This window comes from Micromesistius poutassou (assembly GCF_964030765.1).
Source record: "Micromesistius poutassou genome assembly, chromosome: 7".
Taxonomy (NCBI): Eukaryota; Metazoa; Chordata; class Actinopteri; order Gadiformes; family Gadidae; genus Micromesistius; species Micromesistius poutassou.
In genome coordinates this window covers 122,838-142,807 of record NC_140277.1, presented here as the reverse complement: position 1 = coordinate 142,807, position 19,970 = coordinate 122,838, and the positions used below count along the sequence as shown (strand labels likewise).

General features: G+C 43.7%; 1 protein-coding gene and 3 pseudogenes across 4 annotated transcripts; 1 reads left to right on the top strand and 3 right to left on the bottom strand.

The window, feature by feature from the left end:
- Nucleotides 1-3,669: 3,669 nt before the first annotated feature.
- On the bottom strand, nt 3,670-4,596 carry LOC311350100 (hatching enzyme 1.2 pseudogene; annotated as a pseudogene). Its single transcript has one exon. The product of its transcript is annotated as a hatching enzyme 1.2 pseudogene (transcript).
- A 3,004-nt stretch (nt 4,597-7,600) lies between these two features.
- On the bottom strand, nt 7,601-8,527 carry LOC311350099 (hatching enzyme 1.2 pseudogene; annotated as a pseudogene). Its single transcript has one exon. The product of its transcript is annotated as a hatching enzyme 1.2 pseudogene (transcript).
- A 2,998-nt stretch (nt 8,528-11,525) lies between these two features.
- On the bottom strand, nt 11,526-12,452 carry LOC311350097 (hatching enzyme 1.2 pseudogene; annotated as a pseudogene). Its single transcript has one exon. The product of its transcript is annotated as a hatching enzyme 1.2 pseudogene (transcript).
- A 1,505-nt stretch (nt 12,453-13,957) lies between these two features.
- sf3b5 (splicing factor 3b, subunit 5) lies at nt 13,958-15,051 on the top strand. Its single transcript, XM_084471051.1, has 2 exons — nt 13,958-14,046; nt 14,372-15,051. Exon 2 carries the CDS (start codon nt 14,406-14,408, stop codon nt 14,664-14,666), a length of 261 nt encoding a protein of 86 aa, XP_084327177.1. The 5' UTR covers nt 13,958-14,046; nt 14,372-14,405; the 3' UTR covers nt 14,667-15,051.
- The last annotated feature ends 4,919 nt before the right edge of the window (nt 15,052-19,970 follow it).

Genomic DNA, 19,970 nt, shown 5'->3' with positions numbered 1-19,970 from the left:
AAATTGTGCTATACAAATAAAACTTGACTTGACTTGGCACATGAACACAATAATCCCAACGCGGTATTTACAGTCAGTGTGTTGTGAGGCATTTGGGGGGGCTTGCTGTTTTGAACCTCCTGAGGTGTCTCTCTGAGCGTGACACTCAATCTATCCGTTATTAAATGATTGACGTTTATACATTTTTTTGTTTATTTAATCAATTTGTTTCACCTTCTTTTATTTTGATATTTTATTACGTTGAAAGAATTCTTGCACTTCTTTTTTCACAGTGCACTTTGTTGAATTTAGCAAATAAATCCTATTGAATTTGGACTGCGTGTTGGGTGCTGCGTGCATAAGGGTCGGAAAAGTGCTCGAATCATGCGTCCTATTTTGGTCTCACAGTCAGTGAACATGCATTGTATGCACTCCATTTAAAGCACACTCCAGTGTGCTTTCCCATTGCACCTATCCAAGGCCCCGTACTGTTGTGAGAGCATTTAATAGCATGGGCTAGTAGCATCATGATTCTTGCTATATTTGTACTCCATGTCTTTGTGATGGCTTTTTCCACAGATCTCACTGCAAGTGGTTCTCTCAAAGGATACAATCACATGACTTTTCCGAGAGCTTTATGTTCCGCTGTGAGAAGGTCAAACAAATCAAAATGGACACCGTTGTGTCCCGTGTGATTGAGTTATCATGCTTTCATCATGCTTTTTAAAACAATGGTAACAATATTCATGTTTTAGTAGTGTGTTTACTTCCTGATGCCAACCCTCCCCATTAATCCAGGCTTGGGACGGGAACCTAGTCGAGCTGACTAACCCCCTTAAGTGGCTGGGTTAGGCCAAACTATAAACATATATTACAAAGATTCCAACAAAATAAAGCCACATACACACTACTGAACCGCATCTGAAATATAGGCCTATAGTAGGCTAGTCCAACAAAAATATTTAACAAATTTGTTTTAAGAGATCAGAAGTTCTAAGAACGTATGGATATGGACAAATTATAAAAATAACTGATTAGAAGGCCTGGCTGGGGAATTATATAATAAGCCTTAAACTGAAAAAAAATCCTTTATAGCCTTTAGTCTAGCCTATATATTTTGTGTTCAAAATGTTGGTAGTTTGAGTTTGAGGAAAAGTCTAAATGCCATGCACACAAAATGCCACAGGCTTACACCTTACCTATTCATTGCGATTTTATTGAAAAGGCATTCAACGCACCTGGCGTTCAGCAAAGTCATAGAGAGCGACAGTGTGGTTCTGTAAGTAAAAATCCCATTCATTTTCACCAAAGAGGTTTTGATTAAAAGCCATAAAGTCGTAATCATCCAAAGTATACGTACCATGCGCCGTTATATTGTGAAACGATGGTGTATGCTCCTGCAGAAGCCACAAGTATTTTTTTTTAGAAAAACACGTTTTATTCACAACGTCCTTTGAAATCACTACAATACCAATAATCCTGAAGTGTGACAGTCGTCTTTGATTGGTGGAGCTCGCTGTTACCAGGAAACATCAAAGTCAAGGCGTGGATGACTGCTGTCACTCAACTCGATCGCTTACGGCAGCAACCAGGATTTAGATCAAAGGAAAGGTAGAGTTGTTTGAAAAGCTGTACAGCAAATGAGCTCTACATGTTAAAAGATATGTTGATATATAATACATGATTAAAAATAAAGTAAAGTAAGTAGTAAAAATAGATAATATAGCACTAGCAGTGCTCATTTGTAATTTAGGTAGTATAAAAGCTAGGAATATATAATTTTGAATGAATACATAACTGGAATAAGAGACTGAATTCACACGTATTAAAAAGCAGCAACGTTATTATGCAGTGACTATTATATTATATTACAGTGAGATTATATTAAACACTAACATACACACACACACACACACACACACACACAATATATGACACAACTTGTATTAACAATATAAACAATATAATAATGATAAAGGTAATAAGATGCAAGAAGCCCACTAAACTATTGGGTTGGAACCATTGTGAAAAGGTTCGCAATGGTTTATGGGACGAGGAGTTCCTTCACTCGGTCACAAAAATATATGTACACAGTCTTGTACCGTCGCCTTTTCTTCCGTTTTCCAAATTCTTTTTTGCCCTGAATCAAACGTTTTATGGTAACGACTACCATGACAAACGATTGCCTTGGTTCCATGCTTAAAACTCAAATGTAACGATTTTTACGAAAAGTGGTGAAAATGAATGGGAAATTTACTTCCGGAACCAGAGGGGTTCAAAAAGTGGGCCACTGTTACGCTCTATTGACAATGTCAATAGAGCGCAACAGTGAACGCTCTACCATTTCATGATGATGACAATCACAAAGAATGGTAACAGCAATATGCAGAAGCATGATGCACCACAAAGATAACATGATATGAATTCTAAGCATCTTAACAAATAAATAAATATATATATATATATATATATATATATATATATATATATATATATTAAAAAAGCAAGTACCCAGTTAATCGAGTAGAACTACAATAAAGGCATTTGACGTATACATCGTACAGCACAACATTTAAGCAGAGGCAGTATTAAAGGCTTAACATTGAAGACACAATCCTGAATGCTTTGTTTACTTTTTCAATGCTTTTTAAATACAGAACCACTCATAGACTTAATTAGCCTCTACTATGGTTCTATACTCAATAAGCCCAATGGTCTGTTCAGCAGAGTGAACTAACAGCCTACAGTCTGTTGGCCACGGTTGACGTCAGATGAAGTCAAGGGGCGGATATGGTACCCATCATGCATACGGGCACCATGCAATGAATTGATTTGATTGAATACGAAAAGCAACAACATAGATTAACAAAATAAGTCAGTAATTTATTCCTTTTCAAGATTTATTTTTTATTTTTCAAAATACTGACTCACACCATGATGAAGTAGCATACCTTAAATCACGGGTATATCAACTCGCATGTTGATTTATTCTGCATTAACTTTAAAGTTAGCTGTGCCTAGAGATTCGAGGAAAAACCAATCTATGTAATTTATTCTTCCCTCTCTCGCTTGTTGTTGCGCGGGCCCCGTTGAGGAGAATGGGAGGGGCCCGTGACGCAGCGGCGGGCGTGGGCCCGGGGGCGGCGGGCCCGCTTGCCCCGCCCAAAGATCCGCCCCTGTACATGATAATAGGTCCATCTCATCAATGATGTTTAAAGCTGTTCAACATGAAGTGTTGAGCAGCTGATGTTCATGTTGATAATCACCCAAAACAAAATAAAAAATGACAACTACACTAATGAATTGCAGTGAAGCGACATTTTTAATGACACATATCAGGAGATCGGGCATCTGGTAAGGATGCCCACTGGACGCCTCCCTTGGGAGGTGTTCCAGGCACGACCAGTGGGGAGGAGACCCCGGGGAAGACCCAGGACTAGGTGGAGAGATTATATCTCAACACTGGCCTGGGAACGCCTCGGGATCCCCCCGTCAGAGCTGGTCAATGTGGCCCGGGAAAGGGAAGTCTGGGGCCCCCTGCTTGAGCTGCTGCCCCCGCGACCCGACCCCGGATAAGCGGACGACGATGAGGATGAGGATGAGGATATCAGGAGAACATTGTTGGGAGAAAAACAACTACATCAGTTTGATATTTGTAGGCAGGTGGTCTGGTCTGGTCGGTGGCTGGTCTTAGCAGCGATAGAGTCGGTTGATCCTCAGGATGTCATTCCGGGTCATTCCCCTCCTCTGGCCGATCTGAACACGGGGGTTTGGGATGGGGGTGATGCTGTCCCGTCCATTAATGGAGAAGGCCGTTCTGCCGTAGTGCATGATGGAGGCGTAGTCGTAGGGCGTGTTCAGGTTGTTGGTGTTCTGCCTGTTGAAGTTGTAGGCGTTGCGTCGATCGATGTTCATCCAGTTGATCCTGACGTAGCGGTCGCGGTCACTCCGGGTCTGCTCGTGGTTGAAGCCCAGAGCGTGGTTCAGCTCGTGCTGCATGATGCCAAAGTGCATGCATCCCGATCTCTTGAGAGAGAGGACCTGCCTGCCTCCTGTCCTGCCCAGAGCGGAGTAGCATCCACCTCCGCTCTCAACGCTGATGTGGTCGTACTGGTTCCGGCGGGGCACGAAGCGGATGCAGGTGGTGCGGTGGAAGGACTGCATGGCGCTCACAATCCTTGACCTCTCCGCGAAGGTGTAGGCTCTGCTCACCGTGTAGGGAATGGTCACGAGGCCATTGGAGGACTTTTTCCACAGGCAGTTGTTTCTAAAACACCTCATGGCGTTTCTGGTGGTTGGGAGAAGCAAGTCTCCCTCCAGCAGGATCTCACTGGAGCCGTTGTTGGAGATCAGAATCCTGGTGCTGATATCCATGTCCTCATTGTCTCCTAGGACATCATCTACACTTTCTTGGCCCACCAGAGGTTGAGCCTGGGAGAGGTCTCCCTCCGGCAGGATCTCACTGGAGACGTTGTTGTAGATCAGATTCAGAATCTCTGTGCTGATCTCCATGTCCTCATTGTCTTCTAGGACATCAGCCACACTTTCTCCCTCCACCAGAGGTTGAGCCTGGCAGAGGCCCAGCAAGAGCAGGAGGAGGCTGAGGCAGGTCTTCATCTTCTGGGTCTCTCTGGTTGTTTCTGGACACTGGCACCGGAGCTTCTCTGGATGTCTACAACGGAGAGACTCCTTGAGGTTTGTTGTCGGTCTGATGGGACCAGAGCTTTTATATCGTCCTCTGCAGGTGTGTCTGTTGGAGGATTTAGGGCTGTGGTGCAGAATCTAAGGACTAAATAAACCTTTTAAGGGTGGACTCAAGTGACCATCCTACCTTTTCAACACTGTCTGTTATTCAAAGGCTTTGAGAGCAGGGGAGGGTCATTACTGAGCCAATGTTTACGCAAGAAAAAAGAAAAAAAGAACTAAAATAGCATTTTAAGTTTGAATTAACTTGATAATTCAGAACTCTATGCCGCACACTGACATTAACGTCTTTCTTTACAGACTTGATATCACTATCCTAACTAAAGGTGTGCTTTTATACTTTTATACATTGAGGGACAACTGTAATGGCCTACCTGTCTGTTTAACTTCATGGCTACCTGAGGGCACCCAATGCCCGTGCTTGCACATTACCGCTGTCTCTCGAACGCCTCGGCAGTAGGCTTGGGCGGTATCCATTTTCATACCTTTCTGACATTTCACCGGGGTATACGGCAGTGGCGATTTCTCTAACACTGCAAGGGAAGCTCAGCTTCCACTAAAATTTCTAAAATGAAATGGTCAAATATATACTGTTGTGTTAACATTTCATTGACTAAAAATGCGTTAAAACACATCCATCTCGAAGACGAGTTTGTTCAGAATCAGCTGCTTATCGCAGGTCGACTGACTCGATTTCCTTCTCATACATTCCCGTAGTGTCACATTGCATTTGCCTGTTGAAGCTCAGCGTCCATCCACTTCAATGGGGCTGCATAGAACAGCTTTTTTTAGTGCGTCGAAAGTCGACGGTCATTGGATAATGCTGCGATTATGTCCCTCCCACGGGCGCTCAGCGTCTCTGGGGGTGAATGGAGGAGTAGGCTGGCCTGGACGCTGGGCTTCTGCATGATGATTGGAGGGTCTGCGAAAGACTGAGTTGCTGTTTGATTGACAGCGATTTTGAACTATAAAAAGTCACCGGAGCTGTCTTCATTCCTCAGTCCCATCGCGGATTCTGCAAGCGAGTCGAAAGATGAACTGCAAGCTATTTCTTGATATTTGCTTGGCAAAATTGCTAGACAATATTCATCGTACATTTCATAGACTTATTCACACAATTCCTTGCTTCAGCTTAACATAATTCCCACATTTACTTGTTCAAGTTTAATATCTTTTGGTAATTGGCCATCACTTTGATTCAGGGAGCCTGAGGTCTGAACTTCAAGTCCTGTATTCAGATCAAGAATTGCAGGGTGACAGGGGAAAGCTGTGTGATTTCTTGGTGTTCCTTAAAGACATGGAGTTGGACAGTGCAATGCCTCAGCTTTACAAACTGTTTTCATTAGTGGCAACAATTAGAGCTACATCTGCAGGTGTAGAAAGGAGCTTCTCCTGTTTAAAGCGGCTCAAGTCCTACACCCGTAACACAATGGGCCATTTGCCGTTTAAGCAGCCTAGCTCTGCTGGCCATTGAGAGGACACTGGTCTAGTCACTGGAAAGGACAGCTAGTTGGTATGACAGCGCATTTCCTTGAAAAGGAACAGAGAGCATAATTTACTATACAGTATATACATAAATTGACAATTTATATGATGTAGGCCGAAAATTAGCTTCCCCTCTTTGAAAGACCAGCAGCCACCACTGGTATACGGTATATGAAGTATTTGCATTATTCATTTTTATTAATAATAATAAAACAACTTAAGCTGAGCTTCTGGTGATAGAAGTCCTGGTAGCATGTTTGACATTGTCTAGCCTACACTGCTGCGTCTAAAATGCTGTCTGCTGACCTCGACAAGTCATGCTTGGTTTAAATACTTATAGCCTATAGAATAATGGACAGATAGGACATAAGCGCCCCTCCATAGATATGTTCTTAATCGAAACGAGCAGGACCAACTTGAGTACTTGTTTTTTTTTTTTCAATTCAGCGATAGTTTCCACCGATGCACACATATGGAAAGTAAGTCTAACCTGTATTATAAACAGTCTATGCGTGTTACTCACACACTGGGTGTGGGGGTGATTGATGGTTGGTTCAAGCAGCCTTACCTGGCCCGAGTCTGGCATATCGAACTCTGGGGCTGGGTTAGGCTGCACAACTGGTGCAATGAAGTACCAGGCACACAGGTTAAACTAGCCTTCAACCACACACACACTTCACACTGTCTCAACGATTAAAACAGTTTTAGTATTAGGAGTAAGTATTGGTACAGGATGAAGGAGCAGTAAGGAGGAATGATTTGGGTCAGTTGGGGAGTGCCGGTGATAGGATCCATCATTCACGTGTTCCGTCTTAGAATGAAGTAATCATCTTTTAACATGAAGGCCTTATGGAGACATCTCCTAATCTGGGGGATGAAAGTGGTTTTAGCAGTTGTAATAGAGGAAGCATCAATCGTTGTAGTAGTGATAGTCCAGAACAATGCTTCTTAGCATAGAGGTCAGGAACAGTATCCTGGTAATCTACAAAATACATCTGGTTTCTAAATCGGTTTGGATATATCCCTTGTGATTGAATTAGCATGCAGTTACCTTTTTAAAAACAATGGTACCAATATTCATGTTTTTGTTACAACTAGTATGTAATTAGAATCGCATGATCACCTTGTAGTCTGTGTGATTAGAAGCACAACATCATCTTGTGGTGGACATGGTAATAGGTAATATAATTCATCAAAGATGTATAAAGCTGTTCAACACAAAGTGTTGATAAACACTTCATGTCTCTTCAGGTTTATCAACACTTCATGTTGATAATCACCCAAAACAAAATGAAAAATGACAACTACACAAATGAATTGCAGTGAAGCGACATTTTTAATGACACATATCAGGAGAACATTGTTGGGAGAAAAACAACTACATCAGTTTGATATTTGTAGGCAGGTGGTCTGGTCTGGTCGGTGGCTGGTCTTAGCAGCGATAGAGTCGGTTGATCCTCAGGATGTCATTCCGGGTCATTCCCCTCCTCTGGCCGATCTGAACACGGGGGTTTGGGATGGGGGTGATGCTGTCCCGTCCATTAATGGAGAAGGCCGTTCTGCCGTAGTGCATGATGGAGGCGTAGTCGTAGGGCGTGTTCAGGTTGTTGGTGTTCTGCCTGTTGAAGTTGTAGGCGTTGCGTCGATCGATGTTCATCCAGTTGATCCTGACGTAGCGGTCGCGGTCACTCCGGGTCTGCTCGTGGTTGAAGCCCAGAGCGTGGTTCAGCTCGTGCTGCATGATTCCAAAGTGCATGCATCCCGATCTCTGGAGAGAGAGGACCTGCCTGCCTCCTGTCCTGCCCAGAGCGGAGTAGCATCCACCTCCGCTCTCAACGCTGATGTGGTCGTACTGGTTCCGGCGGGGCACGAAGCGGATGCAGGTGGTGCGGTGGAAGGACTGCATGGCGCTCACAATCCTTGACCTCTCCGCGAAGGTGTAGGCTCTGCTCACTGTGTAGGGAATGGTCACCAGGCCATTGGAGGACTTTTTCCACAGGCAGTTGTTTCTAAAACACCTCATGGCGTTTCTGGTGGTTGGGAGAAGCAAGTCTCCCTCCAGCAGGATCTCACTGGAGCCGTTGTTGGAGATCAGAATCCTGGTGCTGATATCCATGTCCTCATTGTCTCCTAGGACATCATCTACACTTTCTTGGCCCACCAGAGGTTGAGCCTGGGAGAGGTCTCCCTCCGGCAGGATCTCACTGGAGACGTTGTTGTAGATCAGATTCAGAATCTCTGTGCTGATCTCCATGTCCTCATTGTCTTCTAGGACATCAGCCACACTTTCTCCCTCCACCAGAGGTTGAGCCTGGCAGAGGCCCAGCAAGAGCAGGAGGAGGCTGAGGCAGGTCTTCATCTTCTGGGTCTCTCTGGTTGTTTCTGGACACTGGCACCGGAGCTTCTCTGGATGTCTACAACGGAGAGACTCCTCGAGGTTTGTTGTCGGTCTGATGGGACCAGAGCTTTTATATCGTCCTCTGCAGGTGTGTCTGTTGGAGGATTTAGGGCTGTGGTGCAGAATCTAAGGACTAAGTAAACCTTTTAAGGGTGGACTCAAGTGACCATCCTACCTTTTCAACACTGTCTGTTATTCAAAGGCTTTGAGAGCAGGGGAGGGTCATTACTGAGCCAATGTTTACGCAAGAAAAAATAAAAAAGAACTAAAATAGCATTTTAAGTTTGAATTAACTTGATAATTCTGAATTTTATGCCGCACATTGACATTAACGTCTTTCTTTACAGACTTGATATCACTATCCTAACTAAAGGTGTGCTTTTATACTTTTATACATTGAGGGACAACTGTAATGGCTTACCTGTCTGTTTAACTTCATGGCTACCTGAGGGCACCCAATGCCCGTGCTTGCACATTACCGCTGTCTCTCGAACGCCTCGGCAGTAGGCTTGGGCGGTATCCATTTTCATACCTTTCTGACATTTCACCGGGGTATACGGCAGTGGCGATTTCTCTAACACTGCAAGGGAAGCTCAGCTTCCACTAAAATTTCTAAAATGAAATGGTCAAATATATACTGTTGTGTTAACATTTCATTGACTAAAAATGCGTTAAAACACATCCATCTCGAAGACGAGTTTGTTCAGAATCAGCTGCTTATCGCAGGTCGACTGACTCGATTTCCTTCTCATACATTCCCCTAGTGTCACATTGCATTTGCCTGTTGAAGCTCAGCGTCCATCCACTTCAATGGGGCTGCATAGAACAGCTTTTTTTAGTGCGTCGAAAGTCGACGGTCATTGGATAATGCTGCGATTATGTCCCTCCCACGGACGCTCAGCGTCTCTGGGGGTGAATGGAGGAGTGGGCTGGCCTGGACGCTGGGCTTCTGCGTGATGATTGGAGGGTCTGCGAAAGACTGAGTTGCTTTTTGATTGACAGCGATTTTGAACTATAAAAAGTCACCGGAGCTGTATTCATTCCTCAGTCCCATCGCGGATTCTGCAAGCGAGTCGAAAGATGAACTGCAACCTATTTCTTGATATTTGCTTGGCGAAATTGCTAGACAATATTCATCGTACATTTCATACACTTATTCACACAATTCCTTGCTTCAGCTTAACATAATTCCCACATTTACTTGTTCAAGTTTAATATCGTTTTGGTAATTGGCCATCACTTTGATTCAGGGAGCCTGAGGTCTGAACTTCAAGTCCTGTATTCAGATCAGGACTTGCAGGGTGACAGGGGAAAGCTGTGTGATTTCTTGGTGTTCCTTAAAGACATGGAGTTGGACAGTGCAATGCCTCAGCTTTACAAACTGTTTTCATTAGTGGCAACAATTAGAGCTACATCTGCAGGTGTAGAAAGGAGCTTCTCCTGTTTAAAGCGGCTCAAGTCCTACACCCGTAACACAATGGGCCATTTGCCGTTTAAGCAGCCTAGCTCTGCTGGCCATTGAGAGGACACTGGTCTAGTCACTGGAAAGGACAGCTAGTTGGTATGACAGCGCATTTCCTTGAAAAGGAACAGAGAGCAGAATTTACTATGCAGTATATGCATAAATTGACAATTTATATGATGTAGGCCGAAAATTAGCTTCCCCTCTTTGAAAGACCAGCAGCCACCACTGGTATACGGTATATGAAGTATTTGCGTAATTCATTTTTATTAATAATAATAAAACAACTTAAGCTGAGCTTCTGGTGACAGAAGTCCTGGTAGCATGTATGACATTGTCTAGCCTACACTGCTGTGTCTAAAATGCTGTCTGCCGACCTCGACAAGTCATGCTTGGTTTAAATACTTATAGCCTATAGAATAATGGACAGATAGGACACAAGCGCCCCTCCATAGATATGTTCTTAATCGAAACGAGCAGGACCAACTTGAGTACTCGTTTGTTTTTTTCAATTCAGCGATAGTTTCCACCGATGCACACATATGGAAAGTAAGTCTAACCTGTATTATAAACAGTCTATGCGTGTTACTCACACACTGGGTGTGGGGGTGATTGATGGTTGGTTCAAGCAGCCTTACCTGGCCCGAGTCTGGCATATCGAACTCTGGGGCCGGGTTAGGCTGCACAACTGGTGCAATGAAGTACCAGGCACACAGGTTAAACTAGCCTTCAACCACACACACACTTCACACTGTCTCAACGACTAAAACAGTTTTAGTATTAGGAGTAAGTATTGGTACAGGATGAAGGAGCAGTAAGGAGGAATGATTTGGGTCATTTGGGGAGTGCCGGTGATAGGATCCATCATTCACGTGTTCCGTCTTAGAATGAAGTAATCATCTTTTAACATGAAGGCCTTATGGAGACATCTCCTAATCTGGGGGATGAAAGTGGTTTTAGCAGTTGTAATAGAGGAAGCATCAATCGTTGTAGTAGTGATAGTCCAGAACAATGCTTATAGCATAGAGGTCAGGAACAGTATCCTGGTAATCTACAAAATACGTCTGGTTTCTAAATCGGTTTGGATATATCCCTTGTGATTGAGTTAGCATGCAGTTACCTTTTTAAAAACAATGGTACCAATATTCATGTTTTTGTTACAACTAGTATGTAATTAGAATCGCATGATCACCTTGTAGTCTGTGTGATTAGAAGCACAACATCATCTTGTGGTGGACATGGTAATAGGTTCATTCATCAAAGATGTATAAAGCTGTTCAACACAAAGTGTTGATAAACACTTCATGTCTCTTCAGGTTTATCAACACTTCATGATGATAATCACCCAAAACAAAATGAAAAATGACAACTACACAAATGAATTGCAGTGAAGCGACATTTTTAATGACACATATCAGGAGAACATTGTTGGGAGAAAAACAACTACATCAGTTTGATATTTGTAGGCAGGTGGTCTGGTCTGGTCGGTGGCTGGTCTTAGCAGCGATAGAGTCGGTTGATCCTCAGGATGTCATTCCGGGTCATTCCCCTCCTCTGGCCGATCTGAACACGGGGGTTTGGGATGGGGGTGATGCTGTCCCGTCCATTAATGGAGAAGGCCGTTCTGCCGTAGTGCATGATGGAGGCGTAGTCGTAGGGCGTGTTCAGGTTGTTGGTGTTCTGCCTGTTGAAGTTGTAGGCGTTGCGTCGATCGATGTTCATCCAGTTGATCCTGACGTAGCGGTCGCGGTCACTCCGGGTCTGCTCGTGGTTGAAGCCCAGAGCGTGGTTCAGCTCGTGCTGCATGATGCCAAAGTGCATGCATCCCGATCTCTGGAGAGAGAGGACCTGCCTGCCTCCTGTCCTGCCCAGAGCGGAGTAGCATCCACCTCCGCTCTCAACGCTGATGTGGTCGTACTGGTTCCGGCGGGGCACGAAGCGGATGCAGGTGGTGCGGTGGAAGGACTGCATGGCGCTCACAATCCTTGACCTCTCCGCGAAGGTGTAGGCTCTGCTCACTGTGTAGGGAATGGTCACCAGGCCATTGGAGGACTTTTTCCACAGGCAGTTGTTTCTAAAACACCTCATGGCGTTTCTGGTGGTTGGGAGAAGCAAGTCTCCCTCCAGCAGGATCTCACTGGAGCCGTTGTTGGAGATCAGAATCCTGGTGCTGATATCCATGTCCTCATTGTCTCCTAGGACATCATCTACACTTTCTTGGCCCACCAGAGGTTGAGCCTGGGAGAGGTCTCCCTCCGGCAGGATCTCACTGGAGACGTTGTTGTAGATCAGATTCAGAATCTCTGTGCTGATCTCCATGTCCTCATTGTCTTCTAGGACATCAGCCACACTTTCTCCCTCCACCAGAGGTTGAGCCTGGCAGAGGCCCAGCAAGAGCAGGAGGAGGCTGAGGCAGGTCTTCATCTTCTGGGTCTCTCTGGTTGTTTCTGGACACTGGCACCGGAGCTTCTCTGGATGTCTACAACGGAGAGACTCCTCGAGGTTTGTTGTCGGTCTGATGGGACCAGAGCTTTTATATCGTCCTCTGCAGGTGTGTCTGTTGGAGGATTTAGGGCTGTGGTGCAGAATCTAAGGACTAAGTAAACCTTTTAAGGGTGGACTCAAGTGACCATCCTACCTTTTCAACACTGTCTGTTATTCAAAGGCTTTGAGAGGAGGGGAGGGTCATTACTGAGCCAATGTTTACGCAAGAAAAAAGAAAAAAAGAACTAAAATAGCATTTTAAGTTTGAATTAACTTGATAATTCAGAATTCAACACACTGACGTTAACGTCTTTCTTTACAGACTTGATATCACTATCCTAACTAAAGGTGTGCTTTTATACTTTTATACATTGAGGGACAAACACAATGTTTGATACTGAAATACATGCTTCATTCTGTAACCCGTACATATTTTGAAGCACAGCTATTCTACTTAATCAATGCCCTGAGTAAATAAAGGTCTGATCATTTGTTTATTTTTCAGGAAGACAGATAGATGAAGCAGTGCTTCAGATAGATAGATAGATAGATAGATAGATAGATAGATAGATAGATAGATAGATAGATAGATAGATAGATAGATAGATAGATAGATAGATAGATAGATAGATAGATAGATAGATAGATAGATAGATAGATAGATAGATAGATAGATAGATAGATAGTCCTTTATTAATCCCCCTTAGGAGAAATTCACAAGTGACCAGCAGTACAGTGGGAAAAGAGAGTGTGAAAACAAAGTATATATACAAATACATTTACCAATTAAATTACCAATATAATTTAAAAAAAACTATTAGGATAAGATAAACATACTATATACATGTAACTGTCCGTTTGTAGGTGACTTGTGCATTCAAAAAAAGCTAGGGTAGGGAATTTATTTTTAGAAGCTTTATTTGACCAGTTTGTTTAAAATCTCCTGGCATCCTGACAGCAATCAATTGTTCCAATGTTGTGAAAAATGTAAAAAGATCTGTCATCTGTGGCTGCCACAGGTCTGCAATCAGCTGTTCCACTTAGTCGCGGGACTGTAATGGCTTACCTGTCTGTCTAACTTCACGGCTACCTGAGGTAGCCGTGCCCGTGCACTCATTGCACATGACCGCTGTCTCTCGAACGCTAGGCAGTAGCCTTGGACGGTATCATACCTTCCTGACATTTCACCGGAGCATACGGTAGGCCTATACGAAGTATTTGTGTAATTTATTTTTATTAATAAAATATGACATCGTCTAGCCTACACTGCTATAATAGTCTGCTCTGAAAGTATCAGGCTTCATTGTTTTTTTTTAATATTATATATTATAAGAGCCATTTAGAGAGATTTCTAATTTAATTGACTCTAAATATCTCTGGTTAGACTGAAGCAGCCTCGAGGTGCGGAACAATTCATCGGTTGCATGTTCTACACGGACACCTTTTAAGGTCGCACCCGCTAACAAAGTCTGGAGCTGCCGTTGTGTTGTGGCGGCGATTCGTTTAGAATATCGACTTCTCTTACATATATTGTGTAAGTATTTATAACAAATTACTAATATACAGTGATGTATGGTATACATTTACACGTTGGGCAAGGCTTTTGAGAGGTTGTGCCACAACAACTCTTCATCTGAGGATATAGGATGCTAGCCATGCTAGCTTAAAGGTAGCATGCTGTGGTAGTCCTCCGCTGGTTCCCCTCAAGATTAATGCTCAGTTTTAAGCTCATCGTTTCGTAAATGAAATGTGATCTTGATTCAAAGTAATTGTACAGAAAGGGAATCGCGGCCTATGCACGATTCAAAGATTCAGGACTCAGTCTGTTGAACCTTGTTTTCTATGTTTTAATTCAATAGTCTCCAACACAGTCGGACATCTTGAGAAGTGACAATGACCGACCGCTACAACATCCACAGTCAGCTGGAGCATCTGCAGTCCAAATACATCGGGACGGGTCACGCAGACACCAGCAAGTGGGAGTGGCTGGTGAACCAGCACAGGGACTCCTACTGCTCCTACATGGGGCACTTTGACCTGCTCAACTACTTCTCCATCGCGGAGAATGAGAGCAAGGCGCGGGTCCGCTTCAACCTGATGGAGAAGATGCTGCAGCCATGCGGGCCGCCGACAGACAAGCCAGACGACGCTTAGAAGAGAATGTAATTCCGGTGAAGTTATCTCATCTACTGTTTGTGTGTTGGACTGAGACGTCAAAGGGAAAATCCATAACCCTCCGTTTGGATCCGGTCTAGGATGTAGTCGGTGGTATGATGATATGACGTGGGTGTGATTGGAGAGGTTCAGACTACAAACAAACAGATATAAAAATAATAGGTTTTCTTTTATCACACACAAATAAGACAACTTTTTACTTTTTTTGTATTGACATGTATTCATGTTTTATATTCAAATGTTCGTAACGTTTTTCATTGAACACGATTTGTCTCTGGGTGAAATTTGGCAATCTTTTACATTGGCCATTTTTATCCCTGTACCTCATTTGGTCATATTTATAAATAAACAATTATAAATACTATCAGCATGAGTAATATTGATTTTCATTGTGTTTTGGTTCTGCTCCTACACGTGCGGTAATGTGGTATAATAAATGCATATGCCTTTTGTCCCAGAGGGCAGGCCAAGGCGTGTCTTGGGAGATAGTATTTAGGACAGAGCATAACTCCAGCAGTGTCAGGTGGCCAGATAACAGCCCAGCAGAAATCATGTGACATCCGCCCAAAGGCCTAGGAAACCACCACCTCATCATGGTCTTAAATTCTGAATTCACAATTTGGCAGTAGTTCAGTAAATAGCCTAATGTTTTTTCAAGGGATTTTCTGTCCTCTAGGCCAGTCAATGGCAATTAGTTAAGCCAATCAAGACTTAATGATTTGTATTGGTCCAATGACCTTTTGCTGAATCAACAGATTGCACGCTAGCTTGTTTTTAAGTTAGATGGAATTTTTGATTTTCAGTCACTAATTATAAGTCGAGGATCCATTGATTTCGCCCTGACCCAGGGCACGCAAACAAGGCTGTGATTAGACCACCTGAAAGCAGCCTGGTAGGAAGCAGGCAGCAGCCCTGAAGATCCAGCCAATCAGCTCCCGACCCCGAAAGAATGAAATCGATGCACTGCGACGCTCACCCACACGTTAAGAAACATGACTCACTGAGATGCACAGCAAGGCATTCACATCACCACTGAGGACAAAGAGACACACCTCTGTGATTGAGACCAGCTCATGATGCAACAACAAAGAAGCAGTGCACTTGACTTCACAAAGGTTCTGGTTAATGTCACTTTAAATGCACCATCATAGCCTTTGGAAAACAACCAATACCTTGTTCCAATCATGATGCATCTGCGTGAATGCACTCTCCATGTCCCTGTTGGGCACATAAAGAGAAAGGTCAATGTTGGCAAATGGAGGAGGACGGCTCTCAACACACATTCTCACAAAACCAAGTGGGAACTGCTCTCAAACGGAGCCAAAAAGGATTTCCGTGGAGAAGACAAAAAAATACACTAAATGGATATTTTGTTTCAGACCCTTTTCATCACTGGTCACTGGTAAAATCTACAGAGTCAAATTTTTTAGGATTATTCTGAAAAAGAAAAAGAAAGAACAAACGTATACGGTTACAGTTTGTACAGTTGTATGACATCATTCACACAGTTTAATGAAAGAGCTTCCACAAAGAGAAATCATTAGCCGCTCAAAGCTATAACATACGCCTAGCTTTCTCAATGCAAAAACCTTATGTGTCTCACCAGGTTTGGCTGGAAGATAACAGGAACCTGAGATCTGAGCTACTGACCTCAGATAGTTTATCTCCAACACACACACACACACACACACACACACACAGTGGGGAGAGGATGTTGGGCATGACTCATTGTTGGATAGAGATTAATCTACAGGTGCCAAGGAAGTCTTTTTTTGGACTGTGTGTGTGTGTGTGTGTGTGTGTGTGTGTGTGTGTGTGTGTGTGTGTGTGTGTGTGTTTATGTCTTAATGTGCACATGCATGTGTCTGAGTGGGGGAGAGTGCGTGGGGGGGGGGGGGGGTATGATATCATTTGTTTGTTGGAAAGTCTCTCAATGGGGTAAGTCCTTGCCATCTGTCCACACAGCAAGAGCCGTAGACGTGACAATGCCAAGGCAGCCACACCGTCATTGGTGGAAACGATCAGTATGATGCACATGCATGGATCATCATCACGCATACACTTCCTCCTCGCTCTCTTGTGCGTGCGTGCGTGCGTGCGTGCGTGTGAGAGAGAGAGATAAATGTGTATAATGGCGAGAAGGGAATCGAGTCAAGCTCATTCCTCTGATAGTGAAACCTAATTTCCATATAGGTTCCTGTTAATCATGTCTCATTTACATATTTATATGAGACACAAAACCAGTTTCGCAAATCGGTGGAACACATTTGGGGTATAATGGAGGACTGCTCCGAGTGATACACTGAGAAACACCAATTCAACACTGGAAGTTGAAGAATAATTTAGTTACAAAGGCACTCGTAATTTCGAGTGGAATGTGGAATGGCAGTATGACCCCTTATAAGGGCTGATTACAAGGCTAGGGTTGGGAATGCACAGTATTTCCTTTACATGTATTCAGCAACAAACAGCACCGCCCCCCTGCTGGGTTGAGCCCGACACAATACAGTACATGATTATTTAAGGCCATACATAATTGCCTATATATGTGTACCAGGGTGGATTTGAAGTGTATATTCCGATTATGTTCTTTACTGTATATCTAATAACATCAACTGGTCATTGTAAACTCAAGGCCTCCTCTCTCAGTCCCTTAGTTCTCCTGGGTTTTCTGAGGTTGAGAGCAACGGTTGGAGGTTGTGTTGCGGTAAAGGAGACTTGGTACAAGGACAGAGATGATAATGTTCATTCATGCCATCTATGTTCTCTATATGCTCTCTATGTAAATATATTTTCAGCAAGGTAGTGAAAGTAGTGAGTTTTGGATGATGTTTACTTCAAGGAGTCTGCAGTGGCTGCTTCACCAACCATTAGTAGATATAGAAATATTGAACATGCATGGGGTTAGACAAAGGGATGAGTTGGTGGATCTATTAAGTAATTAGGATTCATAATTAATACATTATTGCAAGTTGGATGGAGGGATGCGCTAAGCAGTCACACAGGGTCAGTATATACATAAGGGATAATGTATAGAACACCGGTCATTATCTAAAATAAGCCCCGACAGGGCGAACCGGACACCAACGTGAAGCAGAGGTGTCTTGCTTCGCCCTGAAGGGGCTTATTTAAAGACCGGGTAAACCAAATTCAGTATTTTTCTTCTTATCATATTAATTAGGCCTTAAATGTGTCCCTCAAAACATGTAAAAAATATTTTTCCCATTCATAATTTCCTTGAGGAGCTAGGCCTCAGAGAATGTTCTGTGTGCAGGTTTAAAATGGGCGGGTCTACATCGAAGACCGCTTTACGTAAAGCGGTCTTCGATGTAGACCCGCCCCCTGCTGCCCTCTAGGTATAAATACATTAACCGCGCACTAGCATTCTGTGGTTTCACCCGTCTATGGTTTTACCGCTCACGAGTCTGGTTTGAATTGTCAGTTTGCAGCTAGCTTGCCCGTTATGCCTCTTCAACCTCGTTGGTGCATCTTCCCTGGATGCCACAGTGGGAAACGTAACGTTAACGGTTCGTTTACTTTATTTAAGTTTCCGACCGAAGACGGTCTCTCTCCGGTGATGGGCGTGGTTTCCTGGCCTGCAGCGCACACGCCCCCACCGTCCTGAGCCAGGGATTACTGCTCATTTTTCATCAACTTTGAAGCATAATTTTATATACTTCGCGATTTTTTTAGTCCTTCAAATTTGGCAGGGTGGTTAATAATATATTTTCCTGTGGTATTATAAACTCAAAACCCATAATTATTCTTGGTTTACCCGGTCTTTAAGATAATGACCGGCAACGTTCTGTACATTATCCCACTTATTACACGGCTACTTGCCAAAACGAAAAAAATAACTTCACACGGTGTGTCTTTTTACACTTTATCTGTTACCAGCATTCATAATGTTGATCAGCAGAGAAATAGTCTGCCAAAGACATTGACGTTGCTTAGCAACCGAGTACGCTGGGGTTGATAAGTTACCGGACTACATGCAGAGTGATAAGAGAGACGTGAATCAGAGGCAAAAAAAAAATCCACTTTCCTTGACAGCGGTCATTATATGCTTAGCAACGGTCATTATCGAAAAATAATTGACCACGGGAAGTCGGGAAGGCCCATGCAAGTGAACGGAGCGTTCCACTGCATTGAGAAGAGCCGTGTAATAAAGTAGCAGTAAGGGACAAGAGTAAAGAATCCATATGGCTGTGTCTGCGTTTGAGCCCTTGGCTGTCCTGCTTGCCTTGTAGTTGGTAAAGACACGCCACAGATTTGAGTGTGGTACTGAAATGAGGTAATAAAAAAACATTCACAGGAGTGGCCCGGGAAAGGCTCGGGATGGGTTATGGTTGAATGAGTTTCAGCAAGAATATAAACTAAGAATATGGGCAGCAGCAGGTTCCGAGTTATGTGGGAATGGGAAAAGAAGGGCACTTGTTCATAATTGAGTCAAGGGTAGAATCACGAAGGGAGAGAGATAAATAATATTGACAAGGTTGGGCCACAGCTAGTTAAGTACCTATACATATAGGGACGCATCCCACAGGAAGTGTTTTATGGAATGATTAGAAGCAGTTTGTGTATTGTTGCACTGTGAGATATAGCGTGGAAAGGGAGAGGTTAATGGATAGCATAAGAAGGAAAGGGGTGGTGGGAGTGTGTGTGGATGATGGCTGCTTTAAGCACTTATCGAGAGTCTGACTGACTGGCCTCTGAGGCTGCACACCTGTTCTTGCTCCTTAAGTAGTCCGTGTTCACAGTTTAAAGCAGCCATCACCACACACATTCGCCATCTCCTAGGCGGCAGCATGAATCACCATCGGCATGTGTCTGCAATCAATTACAATAAACCTGTTTCCAACACCACCAACCTGCGTCCTTGGTTATGGAGGAGCCCAGTACAGTAGTGTAGCACGGACATTGCTACAGGGTTTAAAACTACTTTAGTAGTACAACGTTTCTCAGACGAAATTACCAAATATGCGTTGGCATGTTTGAGGGAGACGGGGTTGGGGAACAGTGGGGTGGGAACATTGTCCCTGGCCAACGCTGCAGAACAGCAGGGTCCGTAAGGCTTAAAGGCCAATGTGCAGGTTAAACACCACTGTCGATTAATGGGTACATAAAGCACTCAAGATATGTATATAAAGTTAGAAATGTCTCCAAAATGGTGTTAAAGTCCAGTTTCGGTTATTTTTTTTACACGCTCGGCGATGACGTCACATGAGGTAGTCGTGGTGGAAGGTAGCCTCAGCCTTGAAGCTGCTACTAGAGCACTATGGC